The 22,481-nt window shown below is 37.0% G+C and overlaps 2 protein-coding genes across 3 annotated transcripts in view; one reads left to right on the forward strand and one right to left on the reverse strand.

Annotated features, from left to right (window-relative positions):
- The window catches only part of LOC129239632 (uncharacterized), a 34,170-nt gene that overhangs the window by 8,122 nt on the left and 3,567 nt on the right, over window positions 1-22,481 (reverse strand). Inside the window, exon 2 of the transcript XR_008581873.1 lies at window positions 6,880-7,193. The gene's annotated coding sequence lies outside the window, so the exon portion shown is untranslated. The remainder of the gene's footprint in view (window positions 1-6,879; window positions 7,194-22,481) is intronic.
- LOC129239633 (probable methylmalonate-semialdehyde dehydrogenase [acylating], mitochondrial) lies at window positions 748-4,377 on the forward strand. Of its 2 annotated transcripts, XM_054875288.1 has the most exons (4): window positions 748-907; window positions 1,021-1,158; window positions 2,484-2,838; window positions 2,913-4,377. In XM_054875288.1, the coding sequence occupies exons 2-4, from the start codon at window positions 1,126-1,128 to the stop codon at window positions 4,088-4,090; spliced, it is 1,566 nt and encodes a 521-aa protein (XP_054731263.1). In that variant the 5' UTR covers window positions 748-907; window positions 1,021-1,125; the 3' UTR covers window positions 4,091-4,377. The 2 variants fall into 2 exon arrangements, with proteins under 2 accessions (XP_054731263.1, XP_054731264.1); XM_054875289.1 differs by lacking the exon at window positions 1,021-1,158 and having other exon boundaries at window positions 2,913-4,376.

The raw sequence follows: 22,481 nt of genomic DNA on the forward strand, positions 1-22,481 counted from the left end.
CCACTGGAAGGGAAACATTTTGTTCGGTGGTGAAGGACGGCCGGGGAAGAGGGAAGGGAATTTGTCTCCTGTACTGGCGACACGCTTTGCTCTTCTTATTCGTATTTCCAATCTTAAAGCAATTTTTGACAGTTGCTTCATTCGTTTTCTGCTTTTGTGGAAGAAAGTTCTAAGTTATGTGTTGGTTTTCATACAAACGGAAGAAAACAACGATGACAAACATCCGAACGCTGCTTGGGAAATGCACGATTATTTTTGCTAGTAAATTAGGTATAATTTAAAATAGTTATGGGACATGTTTATGTTCATTTCTAATTTTTCCCTGCATTTCTAGATACTCAAGTTAATTTTAAGTTAATTATTTACATATGAAGTATTTTTAATTTAATTTTTTTTATTCAAGTATAAGAATTTATAAATATATTTCAATAAAAAAAACAACAAATTATTTATTATTTAACCAGTTTGCATTTTTCATTCATATATTTAAGAAATTGTTGACGAACGTTTTCCGCTTTACATGTAAGCGTGTGCGAGAATACATCCGAACCATACGATGCTAAAGTATTAAATGTCAAAATGTCGCCGAAAACAATTTTGCCCGTGTGCCCGCGAATGAGACATGAAAAGAGAATTTCCAGTGTCTCCCTTCCAGATGTCTCCGTGTGTAAATGGGGTGTATGCGCTCGGCTAACGTCGCCAACTAGTAAAAGTCATCATTCGCTGTTCTTGTGGCCAGCAGTCGAAATTCATTTTAGTTCTAGTCGAACCACCAGGAAGTTTGGTTTGATCGGTCTTCGCCACTGGTTGTATAAAATATAAATTTATTCCAATTTGTTTTAAGAATTCTGGTGTGACGTGGATAAATACTGATAAGATGTCTTTGGTTCGTTTAATTGGCGCTGAGGTGAGATTACTATGAGAATGAATACGAATCCAATAAGCAGTGTAATTGAACAAAACGATTGTTTTTGTATTTATTTGCTTATATGACACTTTTGTTTGTTTGTTTGCTTATAGTCGTTGTGAGAATAAAGTTTCGTCGTATTTATGGTTACGTAATCTAATTTGTGGGCACGTTTATAGAAATGGAGAACTCTCTCGCTGTTTCTTCGGCACACAGAGATGTCTGCTTACATAGATATTATCAGTTCAAGTGTAAGCTCGAATTTATTGTTTATCGGCATTAAAGCCGGCATAGTCAATACCACTTTATTTGTGTACATATATATGCACATGTGCATACATTTTGTTTGTGCATAAACCTAAAAACATGTGTACTAAAGGCATATAATGCTTCTAGTCGTCGCACGTGCAAATACAGTTATTTTAATGGCTTGTGAAAGCGAACAAGTTTGATATTCAGAACATATGTATGCACATTAATATCTGCGATTATGCATGCAATACCTAAATTAAATAAAATTAAATTCTGAGGATGAGCCTATCACTTTTATAATTTAGAAGAGTAATTAGCGGCGAAGTATGGAACTTAAGAAATAATATTAAGGAATAATGAAATATAAAATATAACGGAATATGGAAAATTTAATTATTTTTTTATATTGAATTCTAGAAAAAGACCAGTTTATCATTTTCAAAACTAAATTAGTGGCCAATTTAAGCGATGGAGCCATTTCGTTTTTAACTTGTGCAAAACAGAAGAACGGAGGAATAAAGTGATTGTTACAAAAGCAATATATTTCCTAATAATATAATATATAAGTTATCTTGTTGAATTGGCTATCCATAATAATCTACATATTAAATTAAGGTAAATAAATATTAGAAAATATCTGGCACCTCGTAAATGTTATGCCAATTCTCCATACTTTAAACGCCGATTGTTAACTTGTAGTAATATATTTTTGCACAAAATTTAACTCGTCCCTAAAAGTGTAGTAAGGGAAGCTCATGCCTAGCTTACTTGCCAAATATTGAGCACGGACTTGTACCAAAATGATCTAGTTCTGCGTTAGTTTGGAGACAGTCCAGCATTTGTATGCACAAATATCTACTTATCTTCAGATCTTCACTCTCTCAATCGCACACGTTTATGTGTTTGCTGGCGAATTCCTATTCTTGGACACCACTTAGTATTCAAGCACTTTAATTTTTACAGTGTAGGCAATGGTGTTGACTTTTAAAAACATCGACTGTGCAATGTCAAATCAATTAACATTGCAACGGCTAGTGTTTTTAATCATCTAATTATCATGTTTTAACGGTTCATAGACCTACCCATAAAGAATGCAATCAATAAGTGAAAGCGATGAATTAAAGTCGGAAGGAATGGAAAATGGTACAAATCTAAGCAAATATGTAGTAATCTTAGTAAAAGAAGCGTGATTTCAAATAATTTATTTTTTATTATAATTAGATTAGAAGTTTTTGGCATTTCATATTTTCTGCGAAAGACTGTCTGGTGATGTTGGACCAGTTGGTATTAAGTTACTGAAATATTTTTCTCTTTATTGTTTCAGTGCCGTTTGTTGGGTAAGCGCGGTTACAGCTCATCGCCCGCCACAACCAAAATGTTCATCGATGGAAAATTTGTGGAGTCGCAAACCAAAGAATGGATTGATTTGCACGATCCCGCCACCAATGAGGTCATCAACCATGTTCCAAAATGCACCCAAGCTGAGATGCAAACGGCTTTGGAGTCTAACAAGAAGGCCTTCAAATCCTGGAGCCAGCAATCCGTGCTGTCCCGCCAGCAGGTCATGTTCAGGTTGCAGGCATTGATCAAAGCGAATATGGGTGAATTAGCCAATAACATCACTAAGGAACAGGGTAAGACACTGGCTGATGCCGAGGGTGATGTGTTACGCGGATTACGTAAGTTGCTATAAATTAATTTTTTTCTATTCCTTGAAAAAATTAATTTAATTTCTTTATTTTCGCCACAACAGAGGTGGTGGAGCATTCATGCAGCATTCCATCTCTCGCCATGGGAGAGACTGTTTCTAATGTAGCACGTGACATGGATACCTTCTCGTTAGTCTTGCCTTTGGGTGTCACCGCCGGTATTGCGCCCTTCAACTTCCCTGCCATGATCCCACTTTGGATGTTTCCTGTCGCCATTACCTGCGGCAACACAATGCTTCTGAAACCGTCGGAGCGTGTGCCTGGATCGACTATGATGTTAATGGACCTGTTAAACGAAGCTGGCTGCCCACCCGGTGTCGTTAACGTAATTCATGGCCAACACGATGCTGTCAACTTCATCTGCGACGCGCCTGAGATCAAAGCTGTGTCCTTTGTAGGATCTGACGCTGCAGGAAAGTATATTTACGAACGCGCTGGCAAAAATGGTAAGCGTGTGCAGAGCAACATGGGCGCCAAGAACCATGGTGTCATCATCGCTGATGCAAACAAAGAAAATACCTTGAACCAATTAGCCGGTGCCGCATTCGGCGCTGCAGGTCAACGTTGCATGGCGCTTTCCACTGCGGTGTTTGTCGGTGAAGCACAGAAGTGGATTCCAGACTTGGTAGAGCGTGCCAAAAAGCTGAAGGTGAACGCCGGACACGTGCCTGGAACTGATGTAGGACCAGTAATCAGCGCACAATCGAAAAAACGTATTCACGATCTGATTGAGTCTGGTGTAAAGGAGGGCGCTAAGCTTATTCTCGACGGACGCAACGTTGAGGTATCTGGCTATAAGGATGGCTACTTTGTCGGCCCTACCATTCTTACTGATGTCACACCCGATATGCAGTGCTACAAAGAGGAAATTTTTGGACCCGTTCTTGTTATTTTGAATGTCGATACTCTGAATGAAGCCATTCAAACAGTCAATACGAACCCTTACGGCAACGGCACCGCGATTTTCACCACAAATGGTGCCACCGCACGCAAATTCATTAACGAGATCGATGTCGGACAAGTGGGTGTGAATGTTCCTATTCCTGTGCCATTGCCCATGTTCTCCTTTACTGGCACACGTGGCTCTTTCCGCGGCGACCACCACTTCTACGGTAAAATGGGCATCAAATTCTACACGCAAACCAAGACTGTGACTCAACTGTGGCGCGAAACGGACGTGACACACACGCAGGCGGCCGTGGCTATGCCAACAATGAAATAGACTTTACTAGATGCTGTGCACTAACTAAACTGATAGCCTGATTGCGTTAGCCTTCCGCTAAAACGTGTCTTAGGGATGAAAAACGATACAGAAATGGGAAGTGTGCCTACATAAATATATTTTTGTACGCCCAGAATTTTCATACAAATCCATGAAAGAAATTGTTGCATTTATTTTTGTTTATTTTAAGAATGTAAATCTGTTTGTTTGTGGTAATAATAATTATTAATAAAAATAATATGAGTGAATCAAGAACTATAAATGAAAAAATCAAGAAGATTATGCATGTACCTGTAAGTGTAATAAAAGCAGGAATACTATTAAGTGCTGCGAAGTTTTGTTCTGGGTGAAACGAAAAATACTGTGGGCTTTCGAGTATTTATATGGCTGCAAAAATCCTCACATACGATGAGAAATTGAATGTTTGATTTGACATTTGATATTTTATTGACAGAAACAATCAATGAATGCAAAATATGATATCGTAAACTATGCGATAATCTTGGGAAAACTACGTTCAATAGAGGCGAAAGTCATAAGACTGTCATACCCTTTTATTATTGTTTCCTTTTAATCTGCCCTCAAGGCTGCGAGATACTCCAATTGCATGATGGCAGGATGTTGAGACGAATAGAAGGGTATGCAATTTTATTGCCCATTGACGCTCTCAAATTTGTAGATACTCGTAAATTCATTGGATCATTGCATGATTGTCCAATCGTTTTGTATGTTGGATGAGTCAAAGCCCTCGAATTTCCAGCCGAAACAAAAATAAAGAATCCTAATGTGTTTTTGCAAAGCGCTTTCATCATAAATTTGACATGATTTTGTCTTGCATCTATTCAAAGGAGTAACTTCAGCAGTTAATTTGCGCATTACCTTTTCTTTTTAAGGCAGAGAGCGTTGTTTGCTGATCAGTGAGTGCGTTGAAGCGTGCATTTTGCACATTTCGTTGCTGATTTGTTGATGAGTCCATGCTGTTGAAATTCCATTGATGAGTCTATGAAGAATAGGAACAAGAAATCGTGGTGTGCGTACAGGGGAGGATTTTTGATTAGCTTTCGAGCGAATGTTGCTTACGTGTGAAAATATAGTTTTCTATAGCTTTGGTGTCAGAAAATTCGATAAATGTCAAACGTCTTATTGGCAACTCCCTTTGGAAACGCCTTGTAGTGTACTAAACTAATTTAAGTCTTTGCAAATAAATTATGCGCTACAAAAAGCCGTAGCTACCTACAAAAAAAGCGAGCCGAATTGTTTAAAGGAAACAATCTGCATCGCGGAGGATTTTTAAGAGCAACTTAATTTATTTTTTAAATGCCATACAGAACAGAACTAATTTTAACGTTCAATTATTTTAATTCAACTCAATTTAGTGAGGCAAATGAGACTTTTCCATATTCAAATACTGGGACAAAAATTTTTCAACACAATATTTTATGCATAACTTTTTTCATATACATATCTACATATGTATGTATGTATATTCATGTTCTATACAGTCATCTACGAACTCAATCAAATTCGGCAGCTGTCTTTTTTTAAACGAGTCTAATTGATAGGCCGAATTTATCGCTTTAATATTTTACAAAACCATTTATGAACCATTCCACGTGCCAATGGCATAAAAATGTGTATGAAACAAAAAATGCGAGAAAAATCAAAGGAACTTCATCAAATCGTAATGACGGCAGCCGATCTAATTCAGTGCGATTTTTACGAGCGTGCGCCTACAAATGGGTATAAAATGAAGGGAAGAACAAAGAAATGCACTTTCGTGCGTCTTGCGGCCTGCATTCTACAACGGTCAGTAGTTACCGTTCTTAATGCAACGTTATGCGTATTAAAGTCTTTCGCACCTTTCCATCTGCCGGCTGATCAGTCAGACGATGAAGTAATCTTCATCATTGCAGTTAGACGCAGCTGTTCTTTTTATATGAGGAAGTTGAGTAACTCAAATGAATGCAGAGCATCATCGCCTGTGGTGACGTCCTTCATAAACTCGAGTGTCTGACTGTATGCTAAACAATAGCTGAGAAAATTAACAGCTAAGCCCTGAGCATGCGCAGATATGCCAATATTTTCTTTTACTACGTACAGGGTTTTTCAGTAACAGCGCTTCGACTTTTGAACTTTTTTGAATAAAACACAAACGGTTTGACTTTTTTAACTAATTTTTTTTTTATTATCGAGTTTGAACATATACATTTAAGTATGAAATTCGATTTCTTTTGCATGACCACCGCGTGCACGTTTTACGAAGTCCAATCGTTGAACCCAATTTTCGACCACTCTTTTGCATAAATCGGCCGAAATTCCAGCAATTTCGCTTTCAATATTGGCTCTGAGCTCACAAATCGTCGCCGGCTTGTTACTGTAGACCAATGACTTCACATAACCCCAAAACGGGACGGCTTGTTAAATGGACCGTAAAATGGCCGTAATGCGCTTAAAGTAGCAGCAACAGAATGATTATTTTCATAAAAAATTTGCACGATTTGCAATCGTTGCTCAAGTGTGTAGCGTTCCATGATGAAATGTATACTAATGAAGTTTACAAATGACAAGCGAAAAATAAAAAATATTGCGTCGTTCGCCCTCCCTATCGGAAAAAGTTGAAGCGCACCTATTGAACAACCCTATACTTCAAAGATAAGCAGTTTTTGCATATCAGTTGATTTAGAATTGGCTATAATAAATATGGAAAATCGTTTGAATGGCAGGTAAACGTATTTTGTCATATAACTGATATAACTTTTACAATATTTTTTCAATTTACCCAAACTCACCTTGAGACTTGAATTTTCAGCTCCATGTTAAAGTTGTATCAGCTCACGAAAATGTCTAATCACTCCACGAAAACAGCCCGAACACCTTAAAGTTTAAGTTCTTTTTCTTCGCGCCGCAGGAGCAGAGTATTTTGAAATATGTTCTGACTCTAATTATTCCACAATGATTGTTGCCTTTGTATGTTCCACTACCGAGTAAATTTCCACGTTCTCTTCTCTAGATTTTTACTGCATTTCCACAATCTAAATTTCTATTATTTCTCCAATCTGTGCCTTAAGTTTTTTAACTGCTGGGATCTGTGGATGTCATTTTCCTGTGATTGAGCATGACATTTTTTTTAACTTAGTCTTTATAAAAATAGTTATTTCACACCAAAAATCACATTAGTTTTAGCTAAAACATTTGACTTCTTAAGTCCATTATCAATAACTTAATTCGACCGTACCGTACATGAAAACATTCAAAATGAGCGGATTTAGTGACGTTGCCTTAGTGATGTGGTATGAGTGCGTAATTATTTAATGAACATCGAAATATATATACACGTACTTCTGAATGGGCAAGGGGGAGTAACATTATGCCTCTCGAACAGCTATGCTATTCTCTCTACCAGTTAACTATACGAGTATTAAGATTTCCTCTGCACAGTTTGAAGCTAACAGAATAAACTTAGGATTCTGGTTAAATAAAACGCAACTTTAAACTACGGCCTGCATTTTTTAGTCACATAACTCGCTCACAAATACGCTTGGGGAAACGAAATAACCCTATTGTTAGTTTTCGTTCTCAAATACTGCATTCACATATACATTAGATCAGTGGTCGCCAACCTTTTCAATGTGTTGAGCTACTTTCAAGATTTTGAAATAAACAGCGAGCTACTTGCACAAGCCAACATAAATTAAATAATACACAGTTATATTCGACATACAATACATGTATTTATTTTACTAATATACGTTCTATATATAATAAACTTATGACTTGTAGTGCTTATACTTATGCATAACTACATCCATGTTCACACCTATCATCAATCGTAACAAAATTTTTTGCAGTCATAATGGCAAATCACAAGCGACTTAAAAAAACAACAAAACAGTAATAGTACATTATTATATAAATAAAATATGGGCAGATAAAAAGAGCATATTTAATGAGAAGGTTGACATTCTGACTCATCGATAATTTTTTTAATATTTGCAGTATAATTTGATACAGTCATTCGAATACAGTTATCCAAATGTACCGGGTGCTTCAAAAAAATGTATACACACTTTGAACTTCCATAGAAAATTTATTTACCGGTCTACAAAGTTAAATTTCAGGAAAATAGAAAGCTGAAAGTCCAATGTAAATGAAACATAAATAACAAATGTTAATACTGTTCAAATTGGTGACCTGCAGCATCAATACATTTTTGCTTACCTGGATCAAAATTTGGCGGGCCAGGACGCAGGGGGCCAATCGAGTTTCCAGCACGCTCTCCAGACCTTACACCACTGGATTTCTTCTTGTGGGGCACAGTAAAAGATGAGGTGTACAAACGTAAACCACGTAACCTAGACATTCTTTGGAATGAGATTCAAGCAGTGTGTAGAGAAATCTCATTGGACGTTTTGATACGATGTACAGAATCTGTGGTGACTCGTACTCAAAAATGTATTGATGCTGCAGGTCACCAATTTGAACAGTATTAACATTTGTTATTTATGTTTCATTTACATTGGACTTTCAGCTTTCTATTTTCCTGAAATTTAACTTTGTAGACCGGTAAATAAATTTTCTATGGAAGTTCAAAGTGTGTATACATTTTTTTGAAGCACCCGGTATATCTGTAAGCCGATTGCGGTATTTATCTATACTAATATTATAAAGAGGAAAACTTTGTTTGTTTGTTTGTTTGTTTGTTTGTTTGTAACGAATAGGCTCAAAAACTACTGGACCGATTTTAAAAATTCTTTCACCATTCGAAAACTACATTATCCAGGAGTAACATGGATTACATTTTATTTTGGAAAAAAATAGGGTTCCGTAAGATATTTGGATTTTTCGGACACAAACTGAAAAAAATCTTATATATAAAATAAAGTCAACTTTTTGTGTGTGTTCGCTAACCGGCCGTGTCTGCACCGAATTAAACCAAACTTACACACATTGTTAAGAAGGTATTGAAGATGGCTTCCGTATAGTTTGGATACCTATTGGTGGATAGGGCTCGAGATATAGGTCAAAACGTGGACCCGGGTAACCTTCGGATGTGTATGTACAATATGGGTATCAAATTGAAGCTGTTGGTGAATGCTTTAGTACAGAGTATTTTTCATGCCGCTCCGTGACTGGGGTCTCGAGATATAGGTCAAAACGTGGACCCGGGTAACCTTTGGTCGTGTATGTACAATATGGGTATCAAATGAAAGCTGTTGATAAGTGCTTTAATACGGGGTAATTTTCATACCTATTGATGACTAGGGTCTCGAAATATATGCTAAAACGTGGACCCGCCGTGTCTTTGCACCGAATTAAACCAAACTTATGCACATTGTTAAGGAGGTATTGAAGATGGTTTCCGTATAGTTTGGATACCTATTGGTAGATAGGGTCTCGAGATATAGGTCAAAACGTGGACCCGGGTAGCCTTCGCATGTGTATGTACAATATGGGTATCACATGGAAGCTGTTGGTGAATGCTTTAGTTCAGAGTATTTCCATCCGCTCCGTGACTAGGGTCTCGAAATAGAGACCAAAACGTGGACCCTAGAATGTGTTTGCACAATATGGATATTAAATGAAAGCTGTTGATAAGTGCTTTAATACGGAGTAATTTTCATACCTATTGATGACTAGGGTCTCGAAATATATGCCAAAACGTGGACCCGCCATGTCTTTGAACCGAATTAAACCAAACTTACACACATTTTTAAGTAGGTATTGAAGATGGCTTCCGTATAGTTTGGATACCTATTGGTGGATAGGGCTCGAGATATAGGTCAAAACGTGGACCCGGGTAACCTTCGGATGTGTATGTACAATATGGGTATCAAATTGAAGCTGTTGGTGAATGCTTTAGTACAGAGTATTTTTCATGCCGCTCCGTGACTGGGGTCTCGAGATATAGGTCAAAACGTGGACCCGGGTAACCTTTGGTCGTGTATGTACAATATGGGTATCAAATGAAAGCTGTTGATAAGTGCTTTAATACGGGGTAATTTTCATACCTATTGATGACTAGGGTCTCGAAATATATGCTAAAACGTGGACCCGCCGTGTCTTTGCACCGAATTAAACCAAACTTATGCACATTGTTAAGGAGGTATTGAAGATGGTTTCCGTATAGTTTGGATACCTATTGGTAGATAGGGTCTCGAGATATAGGTCAAAACGTGGACCCGGGTAGCCTTCGCATGTGTATGTACAATATGGGTATCACATGGAAGCTGTTGGTGAATGCTTTAGTTCAGAGTATTTCCATCCGCTCCGTGACTAGGGTCTCGAAATAGAGACCAAAACGTGGACCCTAGAATGTGTTTGCACAATATGGATATTAAATGAAAGCTGTTGATAAGTGCTTTAATACGGAGTAATTTTCATACCTATTGATGACTAGGGTCTCGAAATATATGCCAAAACGTGGACCCGCCATGTCTTTGAACCGAATTAAACCAAACTTACACACATTTTTAAGTAGGTATTGAAGATGATTTCCGTATAGTTTGAATACCTATTGGTAGATAGGGTCTCGAGATATAGGTCAAAACGTAGACCCGGGTAACCTTCGGATGTGTATGTACAATATGGGTATCAAATGAAAGCTGTTGGTGAATGCTTTAGTACAGAGTATTTTTCATGCCGCTCCGTGACTAGGGTCTCGAGATAGAGACCAAAACGTGGAGCCTAGAATGTGTTTGTACAATATGGATATCAAATTGAAGCTGTTGGTGAATGCCTTAGTACAGAGTATTTTTCATGCCGCTACGTGACTGGGGTCTCGAGATATAGGTCAAAACGTGGACCCGGGTAACCTTTGGTTATGTATGTACAATATGGGTATCAAATGAAAGCTGTTGATAAGTGCTTTAATACGGGGTAATTTTCATACCTATTGATGACTAGGGTCTCGAAATATATGCCAAAACGTGGACCCGCCGTGTCTTTGCACCGAATTAAACCAAACTTATGCACATTGTTAAGTAAGTATTGAAAATGGGTTTCGTAAAGTTTGGTTGTAATTCGGAGCAGTGGCAACGGGTACAGCGTTCTTTTGAGCCAGCCATAATGTCGCTTACTTTTTTAACGCTTGGGGCGGAACTGAACTGTCAAATTGACAGTGTGAGTTACAATGTGTCAATATTTCTTTCTGATTTGGATGCCATAAGGAAAAAACGTAAGTGCAACATGTAAAAATTGTTTGTGAATTTTTTTGGAGTGGATTTTGGAACAGTGAATAATTTCTTACGAAATTTGAGAATTTAATGTGAAATCCGAATGAAATTATGTGTTCGTGGAAAAAACAATTTTTTTCGTTTTTTTTTTTTTGAAAAATATAAATGGATAATGGTTAAAAAGCTCCAATGCTTAATAAAACATATAAATTGAAACGAAAAATTCATGGATGATCAGGAAAAAAGACGATTGTTTATTCATATGCGTTGATTTGAAATTTAAAAACAATCTTCTTTTTTCCTGATTTTCAATTTATATTTTATATTTACTCAAAAACAAATAGAAAAACAAAAAATATTGTTTATGCCAAAGCGCTTGAATAAAGAATAAAGAAATAAATAATATGAAAACCATATATTTTCTGTTCTAAACCATATCTATTGTATTTTAGTGTGCCCAGGGAAGGGGGCCGGGTTTGCTAGTTTTTAATAAATTTCTTATTGGAAAAAGAAGATTCACACAAATAAGTTGAACTGAATAACGCTTTCACTTTCAACGCAACACGATATAAAACTGAATACTTATCTTTACTTACTAAAGTCCATATACATTTTGTATTTGAACCTAAAGATTTTAAAGTCAAGTCACTTTAAAAAGCAATCAGTTCCATTTCTGTCACAGCAATGTCTTCGCCAAAGTTGTTCATAACACAAGTTGCAAACTGTTGTATATCAATGTCCGTGAAGGGTGAAACAACAAATTGCGTCACTAAAGCAATTTTGCTGAAATCCTTGAAACGATTTTTGAAGTTTTCCGTCAAGTTAGAAACTATTTCCATATGATATTTACTGTCATAGGGCTCTAATAGATTTTTTGATATCTTTTCGGAAAGAATAGGAAAATGCTTAGTATCGCGGTTTTTTTATTTTTTGTTCCCAAAATTCAAGTTTTGTAATAAATGCATTTATATCAGAAATCATTTCCGCTAATTCTTTATCCCTGCCTTGAAGCTGCAAGTTAAGCTCATTTAATTTCTCTGTAATGTCCACAAGAAAACCAAAATCTCTGAGCCAAGTCGAATTTTCCAGTTCAGGAATCGGTTCATCGCGTTCTTTGAAAAATTGGAGTATAGCAGGCAGGACATCATAGAAACGTTTGAGCACTCGTCCTCTGCTTAACCATCGCACTTCAGAGTGAAGAAGTAGCTCTCCGTATTGACAGTCAATTTCATCAGCTAAGGTTTTAAATAATCTTCTTTGTAACGCTTGAGCTCTAATCTTGTTCACAATTTTCACCACCAGTTTCATAACGTTGTTCAAGTTTAGAAAATTTCCACATAATGCTTGCTGATGTATAATACAGTGGTAACTAAGAAATTGTGGAAAACTTTCATCCTTTTGACATAGCGCCACGAGCCCCTTAACACAACACACCATAGCTGGAGCACCGTCAGTTGTCAGGCCTACCATTTTTGATATTGGAATTTTCTCAGAAGAGATGAGATTTTTTAAATGAGAAAACAGCTCTAGCCCAGTAGTATGTCCTTTGAGTGGAATAAACTTCAAAAGATCTTCTTTAATTGTAAAATCACTAAAAGCCATCCTGACAAATATGCCCATTTGTGAGGTGTCAACTGCATCTGTTGATTCATCCAGTTGAAAAATAAATACAGTTATCCAAGTCACTTCTTAACTGTAAAAAAATATCATTGCTCATTACTTCTACTCGCCTCATCACTGTATTAGCAGAAAGTTGCATAGATTTTATAGCAGACACTATTTCGTCTTTATTTCTAAAGTTGGCGAATAAAGAATCTGCAGCTTCCAAAAATGCTTGTTTTATGATTTCCCCGTCTTCATAAGGTTTTTTCTTTTGTGCAATTATCTGGGAAACACGATAAGATGCTTCAGTTGCAGCCTTATTTTTGTCGATTGTTTTCAAAAATATTGACTGTTGTCCAATTAACTGGATTTTTAAATGTTTCAGTTTTTCTTTTCTGGTGGCAGAATTTAACGGGAATGCCTTCTCAAAATTCGAATGTACAGTTTTATGATGCTTCTCAATATTTCCTTTTTTAGGAATTGACACAGATGTGTTACATAACAAACAAGCACTTTTGCCTTTAACTTCTGTGAAGAAGTATTGTTCTTCCCATTCCGAATGGAAATGGTATGTCTTCGCCTTCTTACTACTGCTTGCCAATATGTTTCGAACTCTAACCCAACCGCTGCACGCAGAACGTTGATAATGCCGTTCAGTATTAAATTGAGCGCAATGTCGACGTGCATTGCGTATATATAAAGCCAAAAAATTCTCGAACACGCTAATCGGTTCCAGCCGATTCTAGAACGGAGACGCGACTTCGCGTCGTGTTTGTCGGCGCGAAATCGCTTACCGCAGTGTTGCCGCTGTTTATCTATTTATTATGAAAATTTTTGAAATTTGCTAATACTGGTATGATTTTCAGACTTTTGGATTTTTTGCAACGTGAGCAGCGCGAGCTACCAGAATTGCCTTTGCGAGCTACCGGTAGGTCGCGATCGACGGGTTGGCGACCACTGCATTAGATCATTCGATCATCAACCTGCGAACGCTATTATACTTTTGCAGTAAGCCTATACCATGGAATATATGTGGTTAATCTGATGATCCGCAAACATAACATAATCGAATCCCTCTTAGCGGATTTTCTACTTTGAAGATGCATTGAAGCACCAAATTAAAAAAGTTCCTACAAACCAAGAACCAATCACACTCCAGATAATGCGAAATGCATTTTTTATCTCCTTTTATTTTGACGAATTTTAGTATTTTTGATGTAAATGTGCTTAAGTTGTCAGTTGTGTGACATACAACAGGGTACGTACATATATTTGGCTATCGTTTGTGATGGATCCCAAATAATTCCTTGTCAGAGGAAATGCCTGCATCAACGGCGGTAGAATACAAGGCGGCAACGACAAAACCGGGCATTTTTGAACATTGTGCACATGTGTAGGTGTAATATATGCAGTTAATTTCAATATACTCTATTTTTTATAATAATGCGCAAGCTATAATTACGTGCACATAATAGGGTACAATTGCAATGTTGATTGCGTGTGCTTGCATTTAGACTTATGTGATGTACTTATATTCGTATGCTTGTTGGTCCTGCCAGCAATAAAGCATATTGGGCTGACATTGATGCGCATATCTTTTACACAAACAAATAAACAAAATAGTAAAAACACAAAACAAAAAAAACTTGTCACCTCGCACGGTGCGCTGTCATTTGCCTGTCACCCTAGTATGTCGGACACACATGCGATCTGATCCATCTGATACTCGCTGAGCACACGCGCGTGGGTAGCGCAACGCTTTGACATCATGTCATAGATGTACCGGTGCCTTACCGTTGTGCATCCTAGTTGCAGTTGCATCGTTTTTTCCGATTTTTTTTATTTAATTTACTTGCAGTTCTTCAACTAGTAATTTGCTGCTCAACTAGTAATTTGCTGCTCGCATTCCAACAACTAATTGCATGAAATTATTGCTCTCATTCAATTGGCCGACCGACCATATGGCACTCGCCTTGATATAACCTGTATCTCTTTGCGTTTAATTTTGTTGTAGTTCTACTTTATCTAAAACGTTTCACTGCCCTTTTAATAACAATGTACTAACTTTTTTCAGGTTTTTGAGGTGTTCCATTGAGAATGCATTAAATTGCTTTTGATTACTTGATTAGTTTTGAAATATACAACATGTTTTCTAATGACATAATTTTTATGAACTGCGAGTCAAGTACAAGGAATTAGGCTTGTGGTACATTTTTACAAACAAATTTGATATTTATTGGGCTTCTCATTAAGAGCGCTGGAACTTTGTTAGTATATAGCGGCCATCTTGGTAAAGCTATAACTGTTAAATATTCGTATGTAGATGACTGAAGAAAATTACTATATGACTTGGTTTTAGGAAGCAAACTTATTTTGTCACAGGTGAAAAATAAGAACATGCTTTTAAAATACGTTTAGAAAATAGTCCAAATAGTTATTGGAAATGTAAATTTTTTGCTTACGATACTTTATTCACGGTAAGCTGTTTCAACGGTACAAAGTATTTATTTTGCATCGTATTGTTATTGGGAAGAATAGATGGATTTTATTATGACAACGCCAAGCTCAGGTAATTATATGTGAAACGCGGTCAACCCGTCACATTGACTCCAAATCCGAATATGCATGGCTTATGATTTTGCTGCGTATTCGGTGGGACCAGAAGTATGAGCTGCTAAAACCGAGTGAAACCATTCCAAACCGGTGAGCACTGCCGACCACAACTCATCAAATTGAAGAGAGCATTCAATCAAATACGGCGGGAACGAACAACAAGTCATTGTTTCTCCCTCACAACAATTCTCGGCCACAGCAGAACCATTAAAGTCAACAACTTATTCTGATTTTATATTTGCACATTTTCTCCTATGTTTAAGAACCAAGGAGGTTTCGATCTATGCCCATCCTTCTTTTATAACTTCTTTACCGCACTTTTAATTTGGACCCGCCCGGCCTTTCATTTTATATTTTACATTTTCTTAAGGGATCCTCTCTATCGCTAATTCTTATACTCGTGCACTTGTGTGCAAGGGTATGACTTTTTATCAAATTAAAATGATTAAAATTTATTTCCCATCATTAATTTTTGACCCTGACCAACATTATAACACCCTCACATATCCACTCGGTGACACTGCTGCAAGAAAACAAATTGATTAAAACAAAAAAGGAAGATCGGTAAATGCATATATGTATGTATGTGTGCACATATGGCGTATGTAACTCGTGCACGGTGGTTCGCACAATTATCAAATAATTTATATAATGATTGGCCATTGCATCGCCCCGACGCAGTCCGCTTACTCAACATATCCTTGCGCAGAGGTACCACCGAACGGTAAGCGAAGCATGACAAAAAGACAACACGGAATCTTTATTATCAGTTCCAGAACAACGCTTCTAAGCCACTGAATTACCTCTTTGCGTAGGCTAATGATTTTTGTACTTCCTTTAAGGAAATTATTGCTTGGCGTAATTTCTATCGCTTGACTGTCGCAGGAAGTTGTGGGTGCGATTAATGGCAGTTCCTGCTGGAAATTTTGTACGGTTGATTTTGTGGTCGCTGCGCTTATGTTAGTTGTATGGGAAACATAATACGAGTATAATGTTCGCTTACGAAGTGAGAAGAAGGATATTTTTGTCTAAAAGAAAAGAGGGTTTGCTTGTCTATAGGCACCGCTGATTACGAGTTTTGTACACAATTCTCACTACAGGAAAATGGTTATGCTAATTTGGCTTGAAAATCGGTAGAACAAATCCACGTAGTATTCTTCGAATAAAAAATATTAGTAGACTCCTAACATTCATTTTTTTTTTTAAACACACTGAGTTAAAAAAATATGTTAATTTGGTGAATTGTGAGCATCGCACAAACTGCATGTTGCAGTTCCATTTTTTACGTTGCTTGTATCGATTTTCAAGAGCATTGTTTTTATTACGGCGCATATGCAATATTTTATACAAAAATATATGAGCTATGTGGCTGACAAATGATTATGCGTGTCTGCTGTCAAAATATATTAGTCTCACTGCGAAAATACACGTATACATATTCATTAGAGTACGAGTATGTGTGAGAACCAGTGCTGGGATCGAAAGAAAAAAATATGCCAAATTGACTGGCTGCAACTCATTTCCTATTTATGCAACATTTAAAGGGAAGAACATCAAATCCCATTGTGTGAGTGACGGAATGTCAATCAGGAAAACTACTGCAACATCGGTGCACGCAGAGCGCAGCCGTTCGTTAAGAGTGAAAGCGAGGCCGAAGTAAAAAAAAAAAAAACGAAGATGATACGCAAAGTAATTAAATTCTTGTTAGCTATGGTAAACCCAATGATGGCGCGATAGGGTTAAACATGTCTGGGACTCGTTTTTTATGACTTGTGAAGATTTTATTTTAATTGCCATGAAAATTATTTGACACAGGAAAATATCAAATAATTTTGTTGTGAACAATTTTTATAAAGCAATCAAACATTGTTAGTTGTACCAGCTGAGGAGTAGACTAATAAAATCGCAAGTCAACGAGAAATAATTTCTTAATATTGTAATAGTTCTTAAGGGTATGGAAAGACTTTAGAAGAGAAAGAGCCTACAAAATTTACTTATATGAATATTATATCGCAGGTCAGTGAGAAATAATTGTTTAATAATTTTTAAGGGGAAAACATTTCTAGATTAATATTATTGTATATTTCTCAAAATATGAAAGCAAAAACAATACTTCTGATTGATTTGCTATCATGCCATTCATTTGATACCATGTTTTGTTGTATTAGTTAAACGTTTAAAAACAATATTCTGAGTAGAAGTTGATGTAGGGCTTCAGAAAAAGAAACAATTTATTTTCTACTAGTAGTAGTAAAAATATATATGGTATATTTCATTAAACTCGGCAAGTTTACAGCGAACTTCTCCTCCAATATGTATTGTGCAGCTTGGCGATTACCCATAACCGAAAGGGCATTGGCTGTCGGGCGGTGATTGTTGCTGCGAAAACCTTGTGAACTTCGGACTACTTCGGAAAAATAATACTTTCAAAGTGAAAGGCCGAAATCTAAATAACGAGTGAGAGCGTCAGCAGTTAACCCTTTCGCTACATCTTTTTATTGCGCCATCCCAAAAATCCAAATTTTTGTCTGAGTATTTATTTTAGGACCAATAACAATACAAATAAATTTTTTTTTTTTTTTTTGTTAAGTAATTTTTTTTTTTTGGGTTGCCATATGGCAACAAATGTTTTGTATTGGTTTCAATCGCAAATAAACATTTGCCCAAAATGCCTCAAAAATCTAAAAATGCAAAATACAAGTGCTATATGCCAGAAGGCTTTCTTTAAAAATGTTGTATTACCGATATATAATGGGCGGTTATTATTTATTTTATTTCTGTTTAGCCATTAAACTTCAATTTTTGAAAATATGTAACAAAAAAGTTGATATTTTTTACAAGAGAGTGTTGACGGCCTTTTAAAGTTTACTGTTGCCATATGGCAACAATATCGCGAAAGGGTTGATGTAAGTGTTCTTGAGAATTTCGCTTTGATATATTTATTTATCCAAAATAGAATTAGAATACTGTAATATTAGTTGCATTTTAAGGAATGCAGGAAACTTTGATAATAAAATAAACAATATTCCGAAAAAGTCTAACAAAGAATTTTGTATATTTTAATAAAAAAAAAAGAATTCCAGAATGCTATAGTCCATATTCAAGAAATTCGTTTACTACTAATTTAATATTTGTATCAAAAATATAATCGGAATACTCTGTTCCTAGTTTTAACTTTTATTTTACCAAATTCCAGAAACTTTGAACAAAATAAGGCGTTTCTTTTAACTATTAATTTATTTTGGTTTTTATATTGCTTTATTTCTTGGGACTGTGACAAACCGTAACCTGTGATTCTTTTTTCCAACAACACTCGTTACTGAGATTTCAATTTGCTTACTACCCTATTAGCAGGAAAACTTGTAATATATGAAACTCTGAGCAAAGCAAAGGCCACTAGACCTTTCATACGCCTTAGCTCTTCAACCTCAAGCTTGACAAGATCAACTATCTTGCGCAGAAACTTTGTCCCATGACCGCCTTATTTACATTTAAATAAACATGTTGACACTTACAACTGTCCCATGTGGCGAAACATTATCGCAGGACCAATGCAAGCGTTTGTCTAAAGCAATCAAAGAAGGCTAAAGAAAACCGTTTCAGGACAATAGAAAAAACTTCGCAAATAACCCTTTCAACCAGCTGATATTTACAGCGTAACGCCAAGCGCGCAGAATGCAGTGTACAATTGTTGTAATCCTTCGCAGGACATGCAACGTCTTGTAAGAAACCGGACTAAATATTTTGACATTTCGTAACACGCCATTGACATTTTATGCACAATGTTTCGAAACAGGACAATTATCAATGTAGTTGTCAGCACTTGGAGCGTCATGCGGATAGGCAAATCGCAATCAAAGGGTTCATACAATTTTTTTACTTCCTATTTTTATTGGCTAGTGGCCACATTTCCACACTGCTTTAGGTGTAAATGTAAACACATACATATGATGAGAGAACATATGAATGCACATAATTATTGATATGGGAATGTGTGTTTGTTTGCGAGCGACAAGCGGCAAGAAACTTGGTGTGTCTCACCGCCAGGCCGTACGGTAATCCTTTTGCTAAGTCTACATGTTCTTTGAGGTTTTTCGACTGAAATGTCAGCCTTTATTGGAAAAAAATGATGAATTGTTTGAAAAGCCAGATTTTCGGGATTATAAGAAATATGTGTGGGTATCGATTGTTGTGTTCTGTTTATATGTCTGCGACAGCTGTCATAATTGCGATGATAATTCACATACGTACGTATGTAAAAATATACAAATGGAAATAAGTACAGGGTGGCTGATGAATTTTGCTACATTAAAAAACTCAAATAACTTTTTTTTTAGTGTATGGAATTCATTTATTTTTTTTTTCAAGTTGAAGGTCATTAAATTTTATTAAATGTAGCTTAACTAGTTTAAAAAATAATTGAATTTAAATGCCCCCCATGCTCGGTGACACATGTGCGGCATCTTAGTAAAAAGTGGTTCATTGCTGCTTTGAGAGTTGCGACAGGAATAGCCGCAATTGTTGCCCGAATGGATTGTTTTAGTTCATCCAAATTTGTTGGCTTTGTTTTATAAACTTCTTGTTTACATAAACCCCACAAGAAAAAGTCAGGTGCAGTAAGGTCAGGCGACCTGGGGGGCCAACGAAATTCGGAGTTTCTTGAAATCAGTTTATTGGGAAATTTTCGTCGCAACTCTGTCATAACAGTCTGGGCTATGTGAGACGTTGCCCCATCTTGTTGAAACCACACAGAGTTGAAAGGAATTCTCTTTCGGCGTAGTTCTGGATAGAAAAATTCTTTCAGCATTTTCAAATAACGGTCTCCAGTAACCGTAACGGTGTGACCATTTTCTTCAAAAAAATAAGGCCCGACAATACAGCGTGAAGAAACCGCACACCACACTGTCACGCGAAGAGGATCCAATTCCGTCTCGTGGAGTATCTGTGGGTTAGAAGTACTCAATATTCGACAATTTTGTTTGTTCACATTGCCGTTTAAATCGAAATGGGCCTCATCAGACATGAAAAGGCAGTTTAACATGTTTTGGTCTTCTTCCACCATTTGCAGGATCTTCTGGCAAAATTCCAAGCGAATCGGCAAGTCTGCTGCATTCAGTTTGTTAACCATTTGAATTTTGTAGGGAAATAAGTCTAAATCTTTGTGCATTATTGTTTGCAAAGACTGTCGGCTGACACCAAGTTGAGCAGATAAGCTGAAAGTTGAAACCCTTGGATTGCTTTGTATAGCTGCAGCTACAGCAGCGATCGTTTCCTCCGTCCGAACTGGTGGGTTTCGATGATAAGGCCTTCTTGCGACTGTTCCTTGCTCAGAAAAATTATTCACCAGTCTCATTATGGTCCATCTGCTCGGGGGATCGCCGCCAAACATCCGCCTGTACTCTCTCTGTACCAAAACTACGGACTCCAGTGCGTGATAGCAGCGGACTATCCAAATTCTTGTTTGCGTGTCCCAGTTATCCATTTTAATAAATTTTAAAGATCAATCTGCAAATTAAAACAAAAATGGAACAGATAACTTAAAAAGAAAAAAAGTTATTCATTTTTTTTTTGGTAGCGGCTTTCATCAGCCACCCTGTAGTTGAAGAAGAGTGAGAAGCGAGGAAAGGTGCTACAAGCGTCTTTGGTGGCACACCGCTCCTTTTTATGTTTTTCTTGTTTCTTTGTTGGTTTTATTATTCGTTCTCTCATTAAAAGGAAAAGAAAGTCGAAATCTAAAGTGCTAAATGGGAAACAATCGAATAATCATTCTCTACTGCAGCATAGTAGAGGGTTTACAAAGAGAGATTTTCAAAAAATATGTAACAAAAGTTAGCGAAAGGCTTAAATGGTTGCATGCCAGTGCAATTTCAGTTGAGCTATAATAGATTGTGTAATTAGGTTATATTTGTACTGGCGGCTGCTGTTGCTGTTTCTCAGACATGTAGGCTGAACCTACGGGAACTACACTAAGCACGCCAATAAGTTACACACTCGTAAGCGCCCATCTTGGCTTGTAGGAAATAAATCAGTTGGACAGATGTGCGGGGCGAAAGTCCTCTCAACTGGCCCAACGTGCGAACATTCACAGGCTGCGCACTGTTGCTGTTACTGAGGCGCCTAAGCTCCTCGCTCGGTTGCTACGGTCAACCCCTATTGCACCACAAGCGGTTTCTAATCCAGATTTCCGCCTGTTTCATTTCTAATTTTTCGCTACAGTTTCATTCCTTCCGAAAGACAACAGCTGTCCTTTGTCCACTGCTATGATCGTCAAGTAAGCCACCCTTCCTTCTTGGCTGAACACTGCTCTAGTTGCATAATTTCAAGGGCGACGTTGAAAGGCACTGCATTGCCGTTTCTTGCTGCTGTTTTGCTTGATTGCATTTCTTTGCCGAAAATTAAATAAATTATATTGGCAATTTGTATGCGTCTAGTCAGCTTTTCCGTACAAATCCATGGTGCATAAAGGAAATGAAAGGAAAGTGTGCAGAATGCAATGGAATGTGTGGAAAAGTTTGCAATGATTGAAATGCGCGAAATTGTTAAATGAATTTTACTTTTCGCTATGTTGCACGCTTGTGCGGGTAGAAGTGATCGCAGAAAGCAAGAATTATACACTTGGAGGAGAAAAATCATTTTAGGTAAATTCTAAGTTTGAATTGAAGAAAATCTCAAGAACAAGTTAAGCACCCGTTAGGCGGAAATAGATCACTTCATACTCAACTGATCTTTTCCTGCCTTTTTCGCTCTTCCCTTCCACTTAAGTTAACCGACAATCGAATACGCACACCCATTCTGCCAGCAATTACCTATGTACTTTCAATTATTTGCAATTTCTCCTTTTTACGGCTTCGCAAAGATTTGTGCAAGAATGCTGAAAATCAGCCGGCACTCGCTCGTTGGGTGGAGGCATCTCGTGCAAACTGTCACCCATAAATTTTAATTTGCTTTGTGCCAAATTACGTTCAATTTACGACGAGGCTGCAACAGCAACATGAAATTATCCT

Source organism: Anastrepha obliqua, chromosome 2 (genome assembly GCF_027943255.1).
Source record: "Anastrepha obliqua isolate idAnaObli1 chromosome 2, idAnaObli1_1.0, whole genome shotgun sequence".
NCBI classification, from domain to species: Eukaryota; Metazoa; Arthropoda; class Insecta; order Diptera; family Tephritidae; genus Anastrepha; species Anastrepha obliqua.

What these genes read in the sequence shown, in the direction of transcription:
- LOC129239633 (XM_054875288.1), top strand. Translation starts at nt 1,126, where the DNA reads ATGTCTGCTTACATAGATATTATCAGTTCAAGT. An exon ending in TAGATATTATCAGTTCAAGT is followed by an intron (nt 1,159 to 2,483) that starts GTAAGCTCGAAT and finishes TTATTGTTTCAG; the next exon opens with TGCCGTTTGTTGGGTAAGCG. An exon ending in TGATGTGTTACGCGGATTAC is followed by an intron (nt 2,839 to 2,912) that starts GTAAGTTGCTAT and finishes TCGCCACAACAG; the next exon opens with AGGTGGTGGAGCATTCATGC.